General features: G+C 37.9%; 1 protein-coding gene across 12 annotated transcripts in view; it reads left to right on the top strand.

The window, feature by feature from the left end:
* PIP5K1B (phosphatidylinositol-4-phosphate 5-kinase type 1 beta) overlaps positions 1 to 23466 on the top strand; it is a 113142-nt gene that overhangs the window by 31468 nt on the left and 58208 nt on the right. For 9 of the 12 annotated variants that reach the window (XM_068667558.1, XM_068667562.1, XM_068667557.1 and 6 more), the window contains 3 exons: positions 3992 to 4073; positions 6307 to 6375; positions 21682 to 21812. In XM_068667558.1, the coding sequence (XP_068523659.1) occupies positions 6307 to 6375; positions 21682 to 21812 (200 nt within the window). In that variant the 5' untranslated portion in view covers positions 3992 to 4073. Of the gene's footprint in view, positions 1 to 3991; positions 4074 to 5631; positions 5703 to 6306; positions 6376 to 21681; positions 21813 to 23466 lie in introns of those variants that run through there. The other 3 variants (XM_068667566.1, XM_068667567.1, XM_068667555.1) reach the window with 3 other exon arrangements.

Here is a 23466-nt window from a genome sequence, read left to right as displayed (position 1 = left end):
TCTGAAAATAGCACAACATGAAAAACCTCCGAGGTCCCCTCTTCAATTCCTGTTCCCAGGGACACCCAGAAGCACACTGATATTTTTAACTTAAATTCCTATGGAAACAAGATGTATGCATGAAAGTTGTACGTGTGTCAGAGGATGTTTTGTGCGTCCTGAGTCTCTTCCTTTACAAATAATCTTAAAAATAATCTTACTCTTCAAATTCTACTGCAGAGGGAAGGGGAAAGCTGTTGTCAGCTCTAATTGACCAGCAACAAAATCTTACAGTGGCACAGCATTGCAGCAAGTTTCATGGAAAAATAGGCAAGTTGAGATGACACCTAACAGGGAATACTGCTACTGATATACATACTGTATTAGTTACGAGAGAATCCAGACAGAAGGGAGGCTTTGTAATTGCATTATTTGTGGGAGTAGGTTGTTCAGCGCTAAATAAGGCATGAGCTCCAGTCTTAGTCACCCCTAGTCCCAAGCTAAGAGAGTTAGCTTTATTAGTGTCGTTTGCTCTTGGAGTTTCGTCTTTTTTTCATTCTTTTTTGTTTCTTGTGGTGGTGTGAGAATACGGTAGTTAATGAAAGTCTTTTATCCAGGTTCTGCTATCTTTCTAAACTTCCAAGCTGTGATCACACTGCCTACTAGATGTCAGTTTCTGAAACAGAGAGATAATAGAGGAATGAAAAAGCTTCAGGCAGCTGCATATATTATGCCTGTTGTCTGGTCAATTAATCTTACTTTTAAAAACTCAAGAGGGTTTGGTAAAGGAAAAGAAGAGTGAAAAAGGTTTGAAAGTGGAAAGTGCAGTATGAGGAGACAGGAGTATGGTACAGTGCTGTTTGCTGTCTGTTTGCCAGGGGCAGCGAGAGAGGGAATCAGTGCATCTCAAGAGGAAAGCACCTAAAGAGACAGTAGCTTTTCATTAATGAGTAAGTCTTGGTGGATTTCCTCCTCTGTGGAACACTTTTGGTTTGGAAATTTTTCTGCTTCCTACATCATTGCATGACAAAGATTTCCAGTTTCACACTGTACCTGAAACCTGGCAGCATTTTGACTCTGCCCCATGTGGCTTGAAGTATTTTTCCAGATAGATATATAAGTCTTTACTGAATTGAGGAATGGACTTGACAAGCTGCTTCACAGCTACCGCCACGAGAAAAAGTATGACTGGGCAAATGTTACGAGTAAAAGTGAGTTCTGTGGTAAATGAAATGGGTGTGATATTCCTAATTGTGTTAAGAGATGCTGCCTTAAAGCCATAGTAGAAGAGGGACAAAAGCTAGCGAAGTATTAACTGTGGTAATGATTACTCTCCTTAATAGAATTCACTTCAAATGCTGCTTACAAATGTAGACATGCCTGACAAAATCTTTATACATTGTTTTGGCAAGCTGCCATTGTCAAAAATGCAATCTTAAGTTAAAAACTTGCAGTTGCTAAGGGTGAATAAAACAATGATTCTTATCTCCATTTTTGGTCCGATGTTGACTTAATATCTTTGTAATGAATACAACACAAAATTATATACATTATTTCAAGGAGTAAACTTCCCCATTCTGGGGATTTTTTGTCTTTCTGGAAGATAACTTTGTAAGAATTAGTAAGTATCTACCTCTAATAAGCAGATTATCTGAAATACAGAGAACCAAATTGCGTTAGTAAGTGGAGGATTCAGCGGTTTGTATTTCTATGCTCTTTCATGCCCTTTAAATTTCTACTGGATTTTAATGTTTCTGTTTTATGTCATGACATAGGATGTGTGATGTCTGAAAAATTCAACAACAGATCTGTACAGCCCAGTCATTCTCTGAATGCCCACTTTATTTTTCCAACTATGTGTTTTCCTCCTCCATCCTCAGCCCAGCCATACTTCATTGTGAGCCTGCCCTTTGTCAGATGCATGCAGAGACCTGATGCTTTAGTTATGGCAGTTCTGTGCTGTTGTAATTAATCAATCGATCAATAGTTCAACCTGGAAGTGGGTTCCAAAACTGTAAGTTTTGGCCTGTCTTTGTACTGCTAAAGCTCAGCAGTACTGAAACAGTAGCTCTTGATACACACAGCGTAGAGCACACAAAGTGTTGCTGCAGAGCAGGGAGAAAACACTCTTAAGTTACACTGCCTTTTCCAAAGATTATTTGTAGGAAGTATGAGATCATTGTCCAAGTGTGAAGATCTTGAAAGGTATTTAGCACAATGCCAATTAAGTCAGAACTGTGTGATCTGTTTTCTTTAAGACTATGAACTGAAATAATTCTAGTTCCCTCTAGGAATGAAATAACCAGCATAGGTATAAAAACATCACTTTATTCATGGTGTGTGAATTTTTGTATTTGGTAGTTGCTTCAGCTGGGGTCTCACTGTCTGTTTTCCTATCTTTGTTAGTATTACAGCTGTGTATTTTCACATGGATGAGGCATTCTTAAATAATTTATCTGGCTGTACTGGGGAAAAACAAGCTTTTCTTCCATATTTGGCATGAGTGTTTTCTTCAGCCAGCATCTTACTGAAAGAAAGTTTCCATGCTGCATTTGTGTTTAGCTTTTGCTGAGTATGTGTGATCATATTTTAGGAAGTGATTTGGAATAGTAGAAGATACTGTATTTATAATCTTGTGTGTGTGTGGAGGACAGTGATTTAGGTAGAGTTTTACCCAGGGATCAGTATAATAAAGAGTCTTCCTCCTCCTACAGAAGTTGTATTAATAGATGTTCTTGATGTCTGTGTTTGTGTACTGATAGAGTTATAAACATGGATCAGTTAATGACATAAAATTTATAAATACAGATAGATAAGCTAGATAAACTACAGAAAGTTTTAATAGCTATCAGGACTGAGTTGACTTTAAGTAGAAGTTTCATGTGTACCATGGTGGCAGTCCCTATCCAAGTAGAGAAATTATTGATTGAGATACATTTTTTGCTTGAAGGCTAAAAAGAACAATGTAGCTAACTGAAATAGGAAAATACTGGTATGTGACCTTACATAACATGTTTCTAAGGAAGCCTTTATTCTCAGAGAATCCAGCCGTCTATGTTTCTGTGTTGTCCCTTTATTTATTGTTTTTGTTTTTAATCTCAAGAGCAATTTTTATTCTGCATCACTGAAGGGGAGGTAAATACTCTTTTGAAGTCTTTTATGAAAAGGCTTTCTAGTGGTGTTATGGGTACTTTTCAGATTACTGGAAAATTAAATTCAGTGAACAAAGGGCTGTGGATTTTTTTTTAATCAATTTTTAGTTACATACAAGATGTAGTTTGTACTGATTAAGGGCAAATGAGATTTGTTTTCTTCCGATGTGGCTGAGAAATTAAATTGAGGACTAGCTTTACTGATGTAGCTTAAAACAGATGTAGAATATGGGAGGATGAGCTCATTCCAAAGACGTATTGAATAATATTTGACTATTAAATATGTCTCATGCTTATTCAAATCATTTTAAATATGAAATTGTTTACCTCGACATCATTCTCAGAAATTATGCTGACAGCAGCTACCATTGTGAAAAACTTCCAAAATGGTTTTACTTGTTATCTACAACTATTCAGAATCCAGTCCTGCAAACCATCACTCTCATTGCTTATCTTTTTCGTGGAATTTGGGCTATCCCCAGGGAAAGAGGATGATACAGATTAGTATTTAATTTTGAAACTCTTCATGGAAGACAGCATGTAATTTCACAACACTTCACAGCATATGTGGCAACTCTTCAATATAAATTTCATAGTAGGGATGCTTGTGCCATAGTAGTGACATCTCTAGGGCAGAGGCAAGTTGAACTGCAATTATTTTATTCTTTGTAATATTGCTAGTATCCTAAGTACATTATTGAGATATTAGTGACCAAACTATTTGAGACAGTTCTTGAAAAGCATTGCTTCTAGCTAGATCCTTACTTCGTCTGAAGAATGGAAGAAGGAAGTTGAACGCTATTCTGTGAGGTGTACATTTGTAATGGCAGGCAGATGGTAACAGATTTTTCTTTTAATAGATTCTGGAAAACATCAACAACGCCGATGAATGGCTTGATTATTGCTTTCAGCTCCAGATGACTTTCCCTGGTGTTTATAAGGGTATGTATACTTACATTGTGAAAGTGTTAGTGAAATCTAGTGATTTTAAAACATTTTCTTGTAGCTTTTTGAGCTGTTTTTGTGTACGTGTGTGCTTTTTTTTTTTTTTTTTTTTTTTGCTTATTAAGTTTTATTTTAACTTCACCACCACACTTTGAGTGTCTGACCGTCTGACCCAGGTGATCTCTAACTTACTTATTTATTCTTGCTCTAATGTTGCTCTACAGCCATGACAAGGTGTAATGTCAAAAACTTCTGTGCTCTTTGGGGGAGATACAGTGTCAGTACAGCCAAAGACCTGGAGTCTCTGAGATGTGCCTCTGAAAATGTAGCTCACATGCCTCTTAGTTTTGTCCATCATTGTACCTTTCAAGCTCATCCCATGCAATCTGCTGGGGAGTCTTCCTGTGGAGCTGAACACTGGTGTGGAGAAAAAGACACTCATATTGAATCAGTCATGTGCCAGACATGGGCCTGAGGGAATGTTGTCCTTTTCTGCCTGGAAAATCGTTCCCAAAGGGATCCTTCTGAGTACTGGTTTTGCACAGCAGATATGTAAGGTGCTTGCATAGCAGCTCAGCAGAGAAGAAATTTTGCCTCTCTTATGTATGTGATTTTTGAGGAGAGTCATGAAAAAATGTTGTCTCTGAAAATCAGAATTTTAAAGATCTGGCTCAAAATGAGAATTTCAAAGACGGTATGAATGTAATCAACATATTGATTTTATCAAAACTGTACAGTGACCAAACTGTGGGAAATAGAAGGAAAAAGTACATTTGCATTGGGAGAGGATTGCATTACTGACATAACTTAGAAAAAAATGTAGAAAGTAAAATTCCACGGAGTTCCAGTAAATGTTGCATCTGGTCAGTCCACCAAACCCTATCCTTTTTCATAACAGCATGTCTAGGAGCTCCTCTTTTTGGTTGCCACCTTATGGCATCTAATAAATAGACATCACTCTTCTCTAAAGAATTTACCAGTCAAGCAATTTAGAAACTAAGACAATTTAATGGAAAGTTGACTTAAACTACACCTGCTGCAGTTCAGAAGTGAAGTCAAGAACTCACAGAAAAGAGCTGGTGAAAAACGATAGCTTGTCCTGTTACTTGTAATGTTACTGTCAGTCCCCGTGTTAGTTAGTATTTATTTAATAATCTAAAAGATAACATTGCCATGACAGTAATTGAATTCACTGATGGAGCTAAATGAATAGGTGTTGCATGTACCATGAAAGACCCAGTGCAGTGTCTACCAGTCAGTGGCAGAGGATCGTGCTGGTGGTAGTAGCCATGGCAGCAATAAAAGCAGTCCCAGCCCTGCCAATGAGAGGCAGCTGGTGAATGGGTTGATGTGAGCATATCTAATGCTTGAGGTGTTGTTCCTGGCATCTGATAACCCCTTGATGTGGGAAGCCACAGTTGCTTTGTCTCTGGGTCAGGTCATAGGCGGGGCTGGGAGAGGTCAGGTGAGAGTAGAGTGCACACACCTGGATGGCAAGGTACATTGGGATGTTTGCTTCTGAGGAAGTGAAGGTTTATTTAAAGGAGGGCCACAGAGCAACTGATAGTTGTATGGTAGATGCACAGCAAAAATATTTACCCTTTTGGTAAAGAGAGGATGAAACTGGTAGGTGTGGCTCCTGCTGAATGTGATAGTGGCCTGCTCACAGCTGGGATGTCATTTTGCTGCCTATGGCATTACTTAACTGACGAAGTCTTGTACCCACTGGCTTACAGCTGAGAAGTTTTAGAGAAGTGCATAAAAGTGGCAAAAGAATTAATCAGGAACAAATAAGGCAAGGAATATAGGTGATATGCTTAAAAGAATATTGCTTATTCAAAGAAAAAGATATAAAATAGTGTAAAACAAAATGAGTGAATTAACAATTAGTTCAATAATTGAAATGAAGAGTGAATTTTAGTTGCAGTAGGGCAAATAGGCTATGCCAGTGGAGTTTCAGCTCCCCCTATAAAGAGGGAAAGAGGTGATCCTAACTAAAATACTTACTTTCTACAACTCTGGATGTTGTTTTGAGCAAGTGACCAGAAAAAAAATGGAAGGTTAAGTTAACATGAGAAGAAAAGAATCCTTATGGACTGTCAGTAATTTGGTGACTTGCCATCCTCTAAAAAGTTTGATATTAGCAAGAATTTGACAACAGATTGCATGATCTCTTCTGAATGCTTTCTTAAGCAAGTATTTTATTTATAACTTAAGCTTGTGTTATTAGATGTCGTCTGTTACTGAAAATGGAGATGTTACTGCTGGAAAGCCAAATGAAGAGAAAACATACAAAAAGGTAAATAAGATTTATAACCTTTTCATTACATGCTTTTCCTTTCATATTGAGAACTTAAGCCTACTGTGAGTGAACTACGCTTCAGAACTAAACACAAGAACAAACAAAGCATGTTCTGTGGATTATTTGAAAGTATTTTACTCCCTTTGTGAAACTGTAAAACATTTCTACCTACTGAGCTGACTGTTGGAAAGCTAGTTCAATAAGGTTTTAAAATACATACTCTTGCTAGATTGGTGGAAATCCTTTGCTCTTAGCAACAGAGATAACTGGGCACATGGACAGTTGTCAGAAACGTAGTACGGTGAGTTGGCTAATGCTTTGAACATTTATGCCATATGTCTGAACTGTATACTTGCCTTATTACCTCCAAGTGCTTTTCCAAAGAGTGCTCTTTTTGTTTGACTTCTTTCTTAAAAAAGAGATGTAAGAGATGTTATAATTAATGTAGTATTATGCATCAACAGTAGGAGTATTTAGATGTTGTAATGGTGAGTGGTATTGGTTTTGGTTTTGATTTTCTCTCATTGGTTCTCTGAGAGCAACATTATTTATGTCCACCTTGAAATGTTGGTAAATAAAGATATATGTACATATGTATGTGTACATATTTACATAAGCCAATTGTTAGCTGCTGGATTTGATCACTTTCCTGACAGATTGTCTCGAAGTGGTGATTTTTTTTTTTCTTTCTTATAATGTATCACTGAGATCTACATGCTTGTAGAGTATATACCATAGGGTAGGGTGTATTTTTTTTTGTTGTTGTTGTTTTTCCTTCTGAATGTTGCCTACAGTACTGCTGGTAAAATTAAGGAGAATATTAAGCTATATTTCTTTTCCCAGTCATTTCGTTGTCAGCTGCATTTTAAGTATCTATCTGGCCTTAACATTCTGTTAATTTTCTCAGAAATGAAAGAAAATGTTTGAGAAAATGCTTTTTTTTTTTTTTTTCTCTTTAGATACAGGTTTTGTTTGGTCCCCCTGCTTATAACTGTAAAATATCGCAGTCTAAATTGCTCTTGTCATTTTGGTACTGGGAAGAAAAAGAAGCTCTTCTTGAGCCCAAGGTGGACATTTACACAGTTTTATAATGCTAGACTAGACAATACAAAACCTGGTAATCCCAGCAAGGGAGAATTGCCATTCCTCCTACTCATCCTACATGCCCTACTTTTTTCCCATTCAATTCTAAATTCAAAATACTCCAGAGTAAGCCTTATAAAGATTTCTTGACATGGCAACAATTCTTTGTTTTTACTAGAAATGCATCTCTGACAATACCAGGAGATCACAGTATGTCATCTCCAAATTCTGTCCTTTCCCCTGAACTCCTGTATTTGACTCTTACGGCAGTTTAATTCCTTTAGTGATATCCACACATCCCGTTGTTCTCTGCTCAACATCCTGTTTTGTGGATACCCTGTGGTTCAGTGTTACCACCAAATGTTGTGCTTATGCTTCTGCTTTTTGTGCCAATGTTAATAAAAAACAAAGTGTGACCCAATAATTAATGCACAAAGCTGCATGGTAGCATGTCTTTGCATTATGCTTTTGCTTTGATAGTATATCTTTCCTCATAAGCCAAATTCTTTACAAACATTGCGCTTTCTCTTAATTCTCACCTTCTTCAGATACCCTATGTTGCATACTTTTTACAGAAGTCCAGATAAATCAACTGCATTTGTCTAGAAGGTTATTTGTGAGATGAGGCTGGCAGGATGTGCAGTTGACAGAGGCATTTCATGCCACTTTTTTGGCTGGAAAATTCTTGCCATTCTGACCTGTGACTTCCTGTGCCACTTCCTCCAGAAATCTGGGCTGGGGATGAGATTGTTTCCTCAGCTGATGCTTTTTCAGCTACTTGGGCAGTTCCTGTTTCTGTCTACCACTGCACTTGACAGCAGTGTGAATGCTTAGGCAAGATACTCCTGTAGTTCTGAGGTCAGACCATGCTTGTTAATGCATTCTCAGCGGCCTCCCTTCCATATTTTTTTTTAAACATATTAAAGCTGAAGAAGCATATGCTCTTCGTCTTAAAATGGGCAAAATACAGTTTTTGGCTTGAATTGTGACAGTTTGGGCTTTAGATCTGCCCTGCTTTGACCTCCAACGTCAAGAGGTAGCTGTGTATCTCCTGTTAAGATGGGATTGAGTAAGCTTATAAAGGGTTGTGTCATGTTAGACCTGGATGTATGTCTTTGACCTTGACTATTTGTACCACTGAAGTGTTCCACTAAAGACAGTGCAGTAATTGGTCTGGTAGCCAAAGAAGTCGTATCATTAGATGCAAGTATAGGGGGTTCACAGACCAATAGAATAACTGGAGGCAGAATAGATAACTAGCGGGTAGTTCAGAAACACTGACATAAGAAAAGTGTTGTAATGCCAAGATTTCAATCTTGAAGGGATTGAAGGGATTTCTAGTGTTAATAATAGGAGATAACCATCCTGAAATGTGCTGACAATTTCAGTCTCAACACTACCCCAGGTAAAAGGTTGTGCTTCCAAAGCAGAGAGCGTAATGAAGGAAGAGTCAATATCATTCTCCCACATCACCTGATGTGGGATGCACTGCTTCGGTTCATAGAATCATTAAGGTTGGAAAAGACCTCCAAGATCATCTGATCCAACTGTCCCCCTGCCACCAGTATAACCCACTAAACCATGTCCCTAAGCACCACGTCCGACCTTTCTTGGAACACCTTCGGGGATGGTGACTCCACCGCCTGCCTGGGCAACCCGTTGCAATGCCTGACTGCTCTTTCTGAGAAGAAATGTCTCCTCATTTCCAACCTGAACCTCCCCTGTGCAACTTGAGGCCATTCCCTCCAGTCCAATCATTAGTTACCTGTGAGAAAATGCCAGCCCCCAGCTCCCCACACCTTTCTTTCAGGTAGCTGTAGAAATCAATAAGGTCTCCTGGAGCCCTCTCTTCTCCAAACCAAGCAACCCAAGCTCCCTCAGCCACTCCTCACAGGACTTGTGTCCAGCTTCGTAGCCCTTCTCTAGACACACTTCAGGGACTCGGTGTTTGTCTTATAATGTGGGACCCAAAACTGAACAGTCCCCAAAATGCAGCCTTACCAGAGCACAGTACAGGGGAACGATCACCTCCCTGGTCTTGCTGGCTACGCTATTCCTGATATCAGCCAGGATGCTGTTGGCCTTCCTGGCTACATGGTTCCATGTGAGAACTCAGCAGCAACTCTTTCATGACCTGTGTGGTTTGGTCTTAACTTTAAAGTCTTCTTTGAACCCTTCATTTTCTCACAGAGCAAAATGCCCCAGTGTGCTTCATCAGCCTCTCTGTCCCAGCAATTGTAAAGGAGCTTGCTTCTCTGTGGCAAAAACAAACAAACATGATACTCAACTATATGTTGGAATGACTGTAATGCTGTAGGGATAAGGAGGGATGTAGGGATGTACTTATCTGTAGGGATAAGTAATGTGCTGATACTGCCTTACTGAAAGATTGTTTTCCTTGCTTGTTGGCTGGGGAGAGGTGACATTTCTCAATATCATCTAAAAAGCAAACTGACTTTGCTTTAAACCATTTTACATTTTGTTTAATTATATATTGATTGATTATATCTTGTGTCTGTTTTTCATAATAGCATGCAAGGATTATGTCTGTGCAACTTTCATCATATATATATATAAATGCATAATATGTATATATTTATACATAGGTGCATACAAATGGAAAACATAATGCATGGAAAATGTCTGATGTAAAATTCAATGACCCATAAGAGAAAATTAAATAAATGTCATAGCTTTAGAGGCATTTTCCATTTGCCAGATCCAATGAGAAATAAACCTAACTAATCAATACATATTAAACAGTGTTTTCATTGCTTGATTTGAAAACATAGATATTCCTTACAGTCATAAGTAAAACATGAAGGAAAATTAGAGAAAATAATTGCAAATAGTTGACTTTTGGTTTGACCTGTTTTATGTAAGTTTTAAATATCATTATTTTATCTTGGAGATAAAGGTAGCTTGATTCTAATGTAAATTGCACTGCTTTCCTTAGCGCAATACAGTCAGTTTCATTGACGCTGAGATGAATGATAGTTTACTAAAACACATTTCCATCAGAGAACGAATTATTTCTAATCACCGTTTGAAGAAAAACAACTTTCTGCTGGGGCATGTAGAAAACCTTCACTACCTTTTCCTTGTGGATTACTTAACCTTCTGAAGTCTCTGGAGGTGATGTAGATATTGCCTTAAGCAGCAACTGGACTGACTGACTGAAGTGTGAGTGGGCTATACAGCTGCAGTTATATCTAGTAATGTGGGACTCAACTGCTGCAGGAGCTCTAGGATGAGTTGAACCTAAAGACTAATCTGCTTTGTTTTCTGTTGTTTCATCTCCTTTCTGTAACTCTGCCTTTTGCATCCTGTTCACGCAGTCAGGCTGCGCACTGCTGTGGGTTATCTTCTCATCTAGTGTTTAGAGGACTGGTTAACAGTGATAAATTAGTTTGTAGTTCTTTAAGAAGAAGCATCTGAATCATTCACTGGGTGAAAATGGGAACACTTCAAAAAGTGATAATCCTTTCTATGTGTATATACATCAGTATACTTTGGTGCACTGTAACTCTTTATGGTATTGTTTGGCCTCAGTAGAGTTCACAAAAGGATTACTAGCCTGTTCATCCTGGGGGAAGAAGTTGGTGTGCTTTAACCCTGGTGGGGAGCCACTCACTCATTCCCCTGCAGCTGAATGGGGGAGAGAATCACAAAGGTAAAACAGAAAACTCGTGGGTTGAGCTAAAGGCAATTTACTAGATTAAGCAAAAGCTGCACATGTAAGCAAAACCAAACCAGGAATCTATTTGCCACTTCCCACCAGCAGGCAGATAGATGATCAGCCACTTCCAGGAAAGCAGGGCTCAGCAATGTGACAAGTTCCTGGGAAGACAAATGCCATCACTCCAAACATCCCCTCCCACCCACTTATTCTCTACCGCCAGCTTTGAGCATGAGTGTGGGACTTCCCTTTGACTACCCTGGGCCAGCTGTCCTGGTTTTGTTCCCCTCTGGGTGCGCCCCCAGCCTCCTCGCTGGCAGGGCAGCACAAGGAGTTGAAAAGGCCTTGGCTCTGTGTGAGCACTGCTCTGCAGCAACTAAAACCAGCATGTGTGTTACCAGCATTATTCTCATCCTAAACCCAAAACACAGCATCATATCTGCTACTAAGAGGAAAATTAACTCTCTCCCAGCCAAAAACAGTACTGAAGGAATCTTGTTAATAACAAAAATGTTTGTTTCTGTAGTGTCTTTGTTGTGCAGTGCCAGTATGTTCCAAATGTGTCTTCAATCTACATAGATTAGTTCATAAGAGCTATTACAAACATCGGTAATAATTATACTTTTAAGTTTGGCTCAGTCAGGTAAAAGAATCTTTCTCTGGCAGACCGTTGCTGACTCTAGGGTAAAGCTTTCTGTAAGGATAAGTAGCCTGTAGACCTGTCAGTTGTATTTCTGGGATGTCAGATTCTTCAAGTATTTCCTTTTTGATTTTGTTTAGCTCAGCTAAAATAGAGGTAGGTAACATCCTTATCTGAATTCATGAAGATGTTTTTCTTCAGTTTCCTATAACACTAATGTTTTGGCCCACATCCCTGGTAGAAAAAAATGTGCCTTGCCAGCTGCATGAATGTGAACACTTCTGAGCTCAAAAAAAGTCTTAGTTTACTAAAACATTAGGGCCTCGCACAAGCATTGATTAAAACATCCTAACTGTACAGATTCTGAAATCCATAACTAGATGAAGACAATGGGACAGTTTGTTTTGAATAATTCTTACTCATTAAGATGATATTTTAAATATATTTTTTCTGCCACCTCAGTCTGACACAGCTCTTCTACCTTTTAATTGTCTAATATTTAGTAAAGGTCCTTGAAAGATGACACAACTTCATGTTTTGTTTTTTTCCTTTTGAAAACCACAACCTTCTCTTGAGTATCCTCTATTTAAAAAAGTGTTATTCAAAATGCATCTGTAGGTCTGTTCAACTGTAGACATTTTCTACAAGCGTATCTCTGGGACTTCTCCTGGGTTTTCTCTCCATCCATAAATTTCATGAAGTTAAGTTTACATTGTGAATACCGTAAAAATGTTTCAATCAGTCTAATCAAAGAATGCATTTAAAAGAAGAGAAGCTTCACAGTTGTGTGTCCTGGGAAGTTAAGGTACAGGATTGAAATAATTTAGAGATCAAAGAAATCTCAAAGTATGCAAACTCTGAAGGTACTTTGGGAAGGTGAAGAGGGTTGGTTGGTTGGTTTCACTGGATCTTGTTGTTGTTTTTTGTTTTTGTTTTGTTTTGAAAGAAAATGAGAAATCATTGAGAAGCTGAGATTATTTGCATCATTTGATGCCTGAGGATCTTAAGCAAAGTAGCAAGGAGACCTGACAGCAAAATGGAGTCACCAGACTGTAGCTTCTCATGGATATCAGTCACAATTTTGTTACTGAAATCTCAAGTATGCAACAGCCACTTCTTTTATTTTCCTCCTGATATTTTGCAGACTCTGTTGTGAGAATCTGCTGACATGCAATGCAGCTTTTGCATTTCAATGTCTTCAATCACATGGTTGTTCCTTAATCTGCTTTCTGACAAATAAAATTTCAGTAGTATTTTGAAACTTACTATGCTGGTAGCAAGAATGAGGTACAGACAGGTCTGTCAGGGCATGTTAAGTGTGTATAAGAAAATCACACCAGAATACATAGTGCTCGTTTTGTGGAAACCTGCTACTGGTTTACCAAAATCTGTTTGTAATCTGAATGCTGCCGCACATGCATATATGTGTGGCATGACTTTGTTTCCTGTTGTTAAATATTTTACAGTTCTACTTTCTAGTGTATTACAGCAAGCATCTTACGTAACCTGTTCAAAACTGCATATCATGTGTGAGTCACTTTGCCCAGGAGCAAAGGGAATTTATCTGAATACAGGAAATCAGCCACTTATTGTTAGAGCTTGCAAACATGTACAAGTAGCATTGCTGGATCACTGATGGCACTGGATTATGTCTTGAGTCTGATGTGTACAGATAGAATACTTGCTATTGTAGACAATGAAACTTCCCTCCTGGAGTTTGTGCTGCATTGGAATGTATATTTTCAATGGCATACTTCTGAGTGCTTTGTACATCTGTAAAGATATTGACAAAATTGGTTTAAATGGTTTTGCTTGTGGCAGTGGCTTCTACCAGACTTACCATACTCAATTTTATTTTTTTGCCTGGGGTGGAGGAACTAAAGTACTTGGATTCATGGCTACTTCTGAAGCTTTGGCATAAGTGTTCTGGAATAGAGAAATAACTAACTGAAATGAAAACCATGAAGTCAGCTGAATCCAATTTTTAAATAGGAAGGAAGATCATATTCAACTTGGGTGATAAAATCTTTCTGATAGTAACTGAGCTGGAAGTGAAAGAATCTAACATGGGTGTGTTTTCTTTTCTGGGAGAACATCCCAGCAAAATTATTAACATTATTAAAAAAAAAAATACAAGAAAACAGCTTTTGCCAATTTTGAACAGTAACTAGATAAGGGTGTGGTCTATTATTTATATTTTAGGATCATAGCGATTGATATGTTTAATATAGAAAGCACAGCCAACACTGTAGAGCGGCATGTAGTGCTGCATTACTTTGGTCTCTGGCACAGCTCTACAGTGCAAAGAAAAAGAATGGCCAAAGAACATGGCATAGACCAGTATAATGAATAGCTTTCTGGAAGAGTAAATATACCTTGGATATTTTTACCCTTTGCTGCAGCCTTTTATTTTGCTAGGTCTGTGACACTACTTCTGCTTACATCTGGATGCCTGTCTGATTTTCTGTTTATTTTGAGTTATGAATTGCCTTATTGTAACAAAAACATTGTGCAGAGCTTTCATCTGGAGGACCCAGCTGCTTCTTGCAAAGCAGACCAGCAGCACAAGGTAACTTCTTCTGTAGGAAGAACAGCTTAGGAATGGGTATTAACCTCTGCCCCCAGCACCAAGATCCAGAGGTGAGAGGGATGGACAGAAGTCCATTTTGATGAAATGTGACCTGCAGCAGCTGGATAAGCAGCTGTCAGAGAGGTAGCGTAACCTTAAGGGTGAGTGAAGGGGTACCATGTTACTCCAAGTTGTGGAGAAACAGGAAAAACAGTTCAGTCACTAGTTTTCTAGTAGTCCTATTTTAGTGTCCCTGTCTGTGATTTAACATAAAAGCAAACTGATAGCTCAAATGTGGCAGCTGTAGAGAGCATGCTGGGATATGGTAGCCACTTACAGAAGCATCAACAGAAGCAGATGTAAGAAGTGTTGTCAATGGGACTTTAAGTACAGGAGGCACCCAAAGACAAGAAAGCTCTAGTACAAAAGCAATGGACTGTACAATTACTGGATGCATCCTGGATCAAATGGCAATTTCTTAATGTTAAAAAGGTGGGGTTTTTTGCATCTTGCTTGAAGAAGACATCTTGTTTTTCAACAGGCACCCTCCTCAGGTGGTTTGGCTTAAGTGTTGATGCTATTTTTGGAGGCTTAGTTTCTTTTCAGGGGTCTTTAAAAACCATGTTTACGTAGAAGTTGTAGTATGTGTAGATTTCTGGTACTTATGGTAACCAGTATAACTGGAGAACAAATGCTTTCTTACAGTAGACAATTCAGATCTGTCCAAATCCACACAGCTATAATCCTTTTGATGAGTTGAAGCCCTGTGGATTTATTTATTTATTTTACTTCACTGCGTATGCTGCTTGCAGGAGGGCTTCTATATGCAGTTACTTTACACCAGTCCCCTGGGACATGGGAGCAATGTTTATGGTCTCAGCAATCTAAGTGATTGACAATTTGAAGTGTGTACATTGTGTCTTAGTTTAAATAACGAGTCAAGGAATATCTTTCATCAAAATTTTTTCCTGTACTGCCAACCTGAGCTTCTTTATGCCTCTCACTGTGGTTTCAGATTAGTGTAATAGATTTATAAGGTTCAAAGTGAAAATGCATTCTTAGGGTGTTACGAAATAACTGGTGTTAAGGAATTAAAGTCTATTCAAGCTCTAGAATCTTAAGCATGGGGAGGAGTGTGACCTCTTTCATGAGTTGTTTTCCAACTAAATGAAGATGAGTACCAGCTAGTATTTTAACATGGTAGTGTGAGGTAGACCACCAGTTCATTGATCTAGTCCCTCCAAGCAGCAGAGTGGGCTGGTGAAAGAGATAAGAGCAATCTTTTCTCCACGGATGGTAGTAGAAAGAAATGAACTAATAGCCACTGTGTGGAAAGCATAGCTGTAGAACAGTGTTAATCAATGGTGGTTTCACTTCAGATGCTGTCTGCTCACTGTCTCATTCACAGAAGAGGCATAAAAACGCATCTCTATCATTTCATTAAGCAGAGTTCAAAAACCTGCATTGTTTTACCTGTATTTATTTGACTTATAGTAGTACAGAGGGTGGGAGAAAGCAAATATCATCTTGCCTTCCAGAGTGATAATGAGGTGAAATTTCTGAGGCAAAGAGTATGACCATTATAGCAGCTGCTTTATAGCACCTGCAATAAGCCAGGCATCACCATCTTTGACCCAGAAAGTTCATAGGCTAAGCTTCAGCTGCAATAAAATGAGTCATAAAAAGGGCTAACAGATAAGCAAGGACAAAGTTTATATTCATGCAATCCTATATGACATTCCTAGGATGTCTACTTTTAAAGAAAGCAAAAATGTGGAATTACATTATTCATGAGCTCCTTGTGGGAGAAGAATGGGAAAATAGCTTTGTGAATAAGAGTAGAGGGAACAACTATAAATTAAATGAAGCCTACATTTCACACAATTCTTCTCTGTTCATGGTTTGTTTGTTTTTAAATAATTTGTTTGTTGACAGCAATAGCCCCATTCAGATACAGAGAACTTGTTCATACTTTAAAACATTTCTCTTAAACATGTTTACCATATCCAAAGTCTTTGTTCACTGTGAACACAGTGGCTCGTTAAGTTTGCCAGCCATTCAAATCAGTGGCTAGTTAGGTTTGCTAGACATTTACATGGAAGCTGCAATGACCTTCAAATTGTAATGGAAATAATTATCTGGCAGCATGTAACATACTTGCTAGTAACTGTAGTACCTGTATTTCTGTTGTCCTTGAATTTTTTTCCCTGTTTTTAAAGGACATATTTTCATAGTCTTTTCAATAGCCCTGTACCCAGTTGTTAAATAGCTTCAGTTCATTTTTGTTGTTGTTACTGAACATAAACGGCCTTTACACATGTTATATCTATCTGGTTAATGCTTTTTTAATGAAAATAACAAATACAAGTTTTGGAGAACTAGCTTGAAAAAGAATATTTGGAGGAAGTATAAAAGTCCTGCTTATTGGATCATGCACGAACTTTATACCTAACTTGAAAGGATTTAAGTTTTCATTTATTTTCCTGGTCTGAAACAATTTCATCTTGGAGTCATGTAGAGTAGAAGACCCATCTGTACAAAACAATACTTCATGTAACAGTACAATTTATGCTAAAATATTTATTTCTGATGCAGATATTCTGTATTCTGAACTGTGTACTGTAGTGTATTTTATCACCCTTAAGCCTTTCACTATGCTTTTTAACTCTGCATATCAAATCTCATCTCTATGGGCCTTTTAACAAAGATATAGGACAAATACAGAGAAAAGATACAGTTAGTTGTGACAAAAAGGGGCAAAAATAACATTTCATCAGAATGAAGACTTTATTCTCTTACATGCAGGGATAAAACTGTGGAGAGGCAGTAGGCAGCAGTGGAAGAATAAAGTTTCATTTCCAGTATGTTCGCATCATGGACAACCAGGCAGATGTCTAAAATAAAAAGTATAGGAATACTAAAGGTAGAATTCTCTAAACGTTATGAGACACAATAAAGATACTTTCTTGACTGAGGAGAAAAAAAAAGGCATTACAATTAAGTTCCACTATTATTTGTTAATCCATTACTTTGACTTGTTCAAAGGGAGGTGATTCTCCCCCGCTGTTCTGCTCTTGTGAGACCCCACCTGGAGCACTGTGTTCAGCGCTGGGGTCCCCAGCACAAGAGAGACATGGACCAGAAAGTCCAGAGGAGGGCCACAGAAACGATCAGAGTAGAGAGGGAGACTTTATTGCAGACTTCAAGAATGTTAAAGGGGCCTACAAGAAAGATGGGGTGGGACTTTACCAGGGAGTGGAATGACAGGACAAAGGGTAATGGCTTTAAACTTACGAAGTTTAAATTTTAAATTAGGGTTTAAATTAGATATAAAGAAGAAATTCTTTACTCAGAGGGTGGTGAGTCACTGGCACAGGCTGCCCAGAGAAGCTGTGGATGCCCCATCCCTGGAGGCCATCCCTGGAGGTATTCAAGGCCAGGCTGGATGGGGCTTTAGGCAACCTGGTCTAGTGGGAGGTGTCCCTGCCTATGGCAGTGGGTTGGAATTAGATGGCCTTTAAGGTCCCTTCCAGCCCAAACCATTCTAGAAGCCTGTGGTTCTATATAGAGTAATCCAGATAGGGTGACCCCACTTGTGTTCAATTTAAATGGGACTGGTGAATTCTGTCTGGGAGGATCCTGGAGCTCTTTATCACTATTGTACCTCTTCCTGAAATGTATCTCTTTTTCTTTGCTGAACTGTTCCCACTTAACAGGCAATTGGTGGCAGGTGGAAGAGAACTGTCCCTACCTGCTTTAAAATACTGGCATTCTGGAGAGATAGGTGGAGGAGGTAAGGGCAGAAGAAATGGGTAATTTCTCAATTTCTATGGCAGCAGAAATTGTAGTTATCCTTAATGATATACTTGCATGCCTTATGTCTTAGTATCTACATTTAACCTGAATTTATGTGAAAACATTTTCTCTCCTGAAACAACTTTTGTTGAAAAACTAGGCTGGGGAGAAACTATACCCCTTGCTGACTGTGGATTGAAAAGAAGTCCAGGGGTCCCACTACCAAGTCAAGAATGTGATTGCCATATGACAAAGCACTGAGCTAGCGTGCCATTCAGTGTCTATTAGGATATATTCAGGAAGTGATGATATGTTAATTTTGAATAGGCAGGCTTTTTGCTAGTTCAGATTTCACTTACACTCCCTCAGCCAGTAGAAGGACAACCTTAAACAGCATGAAATTTGCTTTAGCCTGTGAGGGTGTGATACTTGCATTCAGCTAGGCAGCTGACATAACTGTTTATATGAATCAGGGAACTGATCCTGCTGAAAACTTGCTCTTATATCAGCTCTTTTTTAAGTTGTCTGGCCACATAGATGTTGCTGTTGGCACAGTGTGATGGGTAGCTTGCATATATTTTGTGGGCTGGAGAGTGGACAGCAAATCTCTTTTTCAACAGCAGGATTAGAAGTAGGTATTAAGTCAATAACACTTAGGATTTGAGTTGATCTGAGAAAAATAAGGATGTGTGCTTATGCCCATTCAAGTTTATGCTGTTAATGTTTCAGAGGTGGACAACTTCAGGCCTGACACATTAGGATTTGCAGTACTAGGGTCAGTAAAAGATAGTCCAGTATGAAACTGGCAACATTTTCATGGGTTTCTGTCCCACTGTCAGTACAAAACATAACATTGAGCACACCTGTACAGTAGGTAGGAATACCCTAATCAGTAAAAGAAGGATGATAGGCATTTGTTTTGTTATTCCACTTTAGGTAGCAAAGACAGTTGTCAGGGCATACATTATTTGCTATGAATCCAGTTAGTTCCAGGGTATATAATTCATGAACTGAAGTTGTTCATCTTCCTGATTATTCTCATTCTTTGATTTCTTAGAGCTTCAGAAGGTGATGATAACCTGGTAAATGATCCAAGAGTTGCTGCACAGTTACAGCTGATACATGGGCCCAAGGCAATTTTGTGAACATCCGCATGAGACCAGTATAAATATATATATATATATATATATATATATATATATATTTCAGTCTCTACAAGGGAGAATTCTTGCCACAGAAGATTGCTAAACTTTATTGCTTTTTCTACAGTAGGGAGTATTTAAGAGGAATTGAAAGATATGAGGGTTTTAGGTTTGAAACTAGACTTTGCTGCTTTTATAAGCATTGGAAGAAGTGCCTGAGTAAGGAAAAATGAACGCTGAGAGTGGATATTTGCCATTTGCATTGGTAGACACTGACTTCCAATAAATATATATATATAAATAAATATATATATTTAAGCAGTTCAGCAGTGAAATGGATGAATCAAGAACATTTTCCCTAAGGCCTGAGGAGCAGCTCTTTTTCTCCTCCTTGGATTCCATTCTTAACCACAAAACAATAATAATAATAAACAATAGACCAAAACAAGCATTTGTATTGAGATAAATTCCAAGATTTTTGTTTTCATTTTAAGGCTTGTGGAAACAAAAAAAAAAAAAATAGCCTTTTGTAAGGGAGTCTTGGTTGACCAGCCTTTGTGAGGGTTGTTAACTCATGACAGTAGTTCATAAGCAATTGACCTGGGTCAGCAATTGCCTTCAGCATGCTGTAACTTCTATCAATTTGTTTGAAAACAGTTTTTAAAATATCCTGAATAATTAATAACATTGATTTTCTGTTAAACCCATTGCTGTGATTATGGGTGATTACTAATGTCACCCCTGAATAGGAGTGGAAATTCACAAGAAAATAACCTTGTAGATAAGGTCTGTATTTGCAGAAATCCTACAGAATTTTTTTTACATGCCAGAATGGTGATCCAGTACTGTCCTCTTGGAATCACATTACTGGGTTACCTGCATTTTTATTTGTTTTTTGAATGTCCTGTCTCAGTAAAATAGAGTACTGGTTTGTCTGTGTTGTGTTTTCAGACATAGTCCCGCACTGTGGCAGTGAACAGGATGGGGGTCCAGCTATGAAGCACAGACTCTTTTTGTATGTGTATTGGTTTGATCGAAGTTACATAATTACTGCTTTTGTTGGGCATTAATCATTCATGAATAGAGGCCTTTTTAGGAAAGAAAAATGTGAATCATCTTACAACACAAGCCAAATCTTTTTACTAGTCAAAGTATCAGTCTAAGAACGGTGGCATTGTTTGTTCCCACCAAATTGCCTGTTCAGAACTGTTATAAAAGTGCACGTTTTGCTTGGTGTGCAGTCTTAATTAATGAGGAACTACACATCTCCATATTTTCTTTTCTAAAAATAAGCAGTGACTTTGGCATAAGCTGTTCTGAGAACTAAAACAAAAGTAGTTTTGTATACATTAACTCTTTGTTATGTAATTCCCACTCATTTCTGAAATGTTTTTTGAGTGCTCCAATAGTTCTGATCATGGAGCTTCTGGTGTTTTTTGCTTTGCTGATACAATCTCTGGTTTGGTGGGTGGGAGACAAAACCTGAAAACAGGCATCAAAATAGTGTCTTCAATTTAGAGAAAATATACCATGCTAAGGGAAGATATTTCCTTCCTCACAACCTTCTTTGCCTTCCCAATCATTTCCATTAGTCAATCTTTCCATATTTTCTTCAGAGTTCCTTTCTTGGGCAATTTCTTATCTTGACTCACTTCTACCATTTTTTTTTTATCCATCAAAGCAGGATTGTCTAGTCAGCATGAGAAAATATCAGAGATGAGCTCAGTTTGCATATATGGTGTCTAAAACAATCTGGCACTGCCCATTTGAACCCTTCGTTCCCCTGCAAACCTTGTTACTTGAATCTAAGTCACTTAAGTCTTTCACTCTCTGTGCATAGATTTTTATAGAGATTTTTTGTTCCTCATCACTTTGCTTTCTCTCTGGATTCCCCCCAGTCAGTACACCTCTTGTACTGACTGCTAACCAGAATTTAGTAAATACATTTGTACCCAGAATTTGTATGTAGAACAGCAACCATCATAGTGACATACACATTGGTATGCATGTACATTCCCATGCAATTTGTAACTTCTTTTTTTTTTCCTAGAAGAGAATCCATGCAGTTTCAGACTTGGGAAGGGGTTTGGATGTCTAATTATATTGGAAGTGTCCAAGTTAGAACCTGACGTCTACATTCTTTAGACAGTTTTAAAGCTCTCAGTCTGTACAGAGTATTTTTTTGTGGCTTTTGCTATAGCCTAGTATTTCTTTAAATTTTGTAATTGAAAAAAAAAATCATCTCTGGATAAATGTTCTCTGCTCTTGAAGGCAAGGAGGTAAAGATGATGTAGCATTGTTATTATGATAACGATTATGTGTTTAGTGTATTATATTACTGATAAAGAAATCTGCTTGTAGCAAACTGATGCTTGAATTCTTACTTTCTATGCAGACTGCATCCTCAGCTATTAAAGGTGCTATCCAGCTGGGAATAGGATACACAGTAGGAAACCTCACATCAAAACCAGACAGAGATGTTCTTATGCAAGACTTCTATGTAGTGGAAAGCGTCTTCCTACCCAGGTAAGGACCAGCCTATTCAAATTACTTTCTTGCAGAATTTCATAATGGAACTCTACTTAAATATCTCAAATAAGGATTGGTTTACAATTCTGACAAAATGGGGTTAGAGTAAGCTTGAGGTAGGAGAACTTGAAAATGCTCCTGTCTTGAAGTTGTCATTGAAAATGTAGGTAGGGAGAAAGCTGGGAAGATCACACTTCAACTGAAGAGTTGAGGCATGTCTTATCTAGAGAAGGAAAATAATTGTGACACTTTCAGTTAAATGAGTTGTTAACTACAGTTGAAAGTGATTGATGGATCTATATAGCAAGTATTACACCCAGCGTTCACAAATGTAGTTTGGTCTCTGAAAACTGAGGATAGTACTTGCAATTTTGTTGAGGTTTTATCAAAATCAATGCAAATTCCAGTTCCACAGGGTTAAGAGTAACATAAGATGTTAGCTTTAATATAGCATTCTAGCCAGGATTTTAGCCTGTGACTAGGTTTGGCTCTTAATAGCATACTGCAAGTTGTGCACTATTACTGCCTTGCGTTTGGCAATGATGATGCAGAATCTGTAATAATACAGTTACACTGAGAGAAATCAAGGTCATCTTCATTTGTTGGTTCAGAAGCTGATGTACAGTGTCACGTAACTTCAAAGTTATTTATGGTATGAATAAATAAAGCAGGTATATGAAAATAAGAAATGTATTTCAAAGCCAGGAGGATGTATTCTATTTAGTGTTGTCTGGACTTCCAGAATTACTAAGTACTAGTAGTGTCCATTATTTTTTAAGGAGATGCTATCTATGCAGTAATTCCTGAATTTGGAAATATTTAAAGTCTTTTTTTTAAGTTTGGTTCATTTGCAATTTGAATGTTACTTCATAAACTGTTTCTAATAATGTTCAGAGATTATTAATGTCACTAAACAGGAACTTAAACTGACCATGAATGAAATAATTGTAGTAGGTTGAAGTTGATCTCTACTGAAGTAAATTTTCTAGTTTCAACTTCTGATTTCCTCTGAACTGAGGTATCTTTTAAGGAGTAGGGGTATTTCTTATGTGAAAAGAAGCATTTACATTACATTTGTAGGAATCAAGGATATCCCATACCCTATGTTCTGTTGTAAACTAATGTCTGTACACAACTTTGTAGTCTTTCTCTTGGGGATTAGATAAACCTTGATATATTGCCTATGTACATGTGTTTTCATACACTGTAACCTCAATTTTTTCTTTGTTAAACTGAGACATTTGCGTATCATGTAAATAAGTGTATTCTTTGTTCTGAAAAATGGAATGAGACATCATATTTGTAAACTTTGCAACTGTGACAGCTGTGCAGGATTCTGTAGTTGTTTGTTTGGCTGTGATACTGACTTCATTGTTCATGAAACACAATGAGATATACGTGACAAAACTGTTTTATTATATAGCCAAGTTTTTTGGGGAAAAAAAGGCTTATCTGTATCTTTTTTAACATTGTTCCAAAAGGCAAGTAAGATAAAATGATTTGTAGTCACCTATGAAACTTCCATGCTTCTACACTCGAAAAAGAATTTCCTTGGTTGTTTGGTACTGGTTTTAGGGGAGAACTAGGAGTGATCCCATCTGACTGAGAAAGAGAACAAAGACTGAAGTAATAGCCTGTTTGCAGTAACATG

This window comes from Anas acuta, chromosome Z (genome assembly GCF_963932015.1).
Source record: "Anas acuta chromosome Z, bAnaAcu1.1, whole genome shotgun sequence".
Lineage (NCBI taxonomy): Eukaryota > Metazoa > Chordata > Aves > Anseriformes > Anatidae > Anas > Anas acuta.
This window is presented reverse-complemented; position numbering and strand designations above follow the sequence as displayed.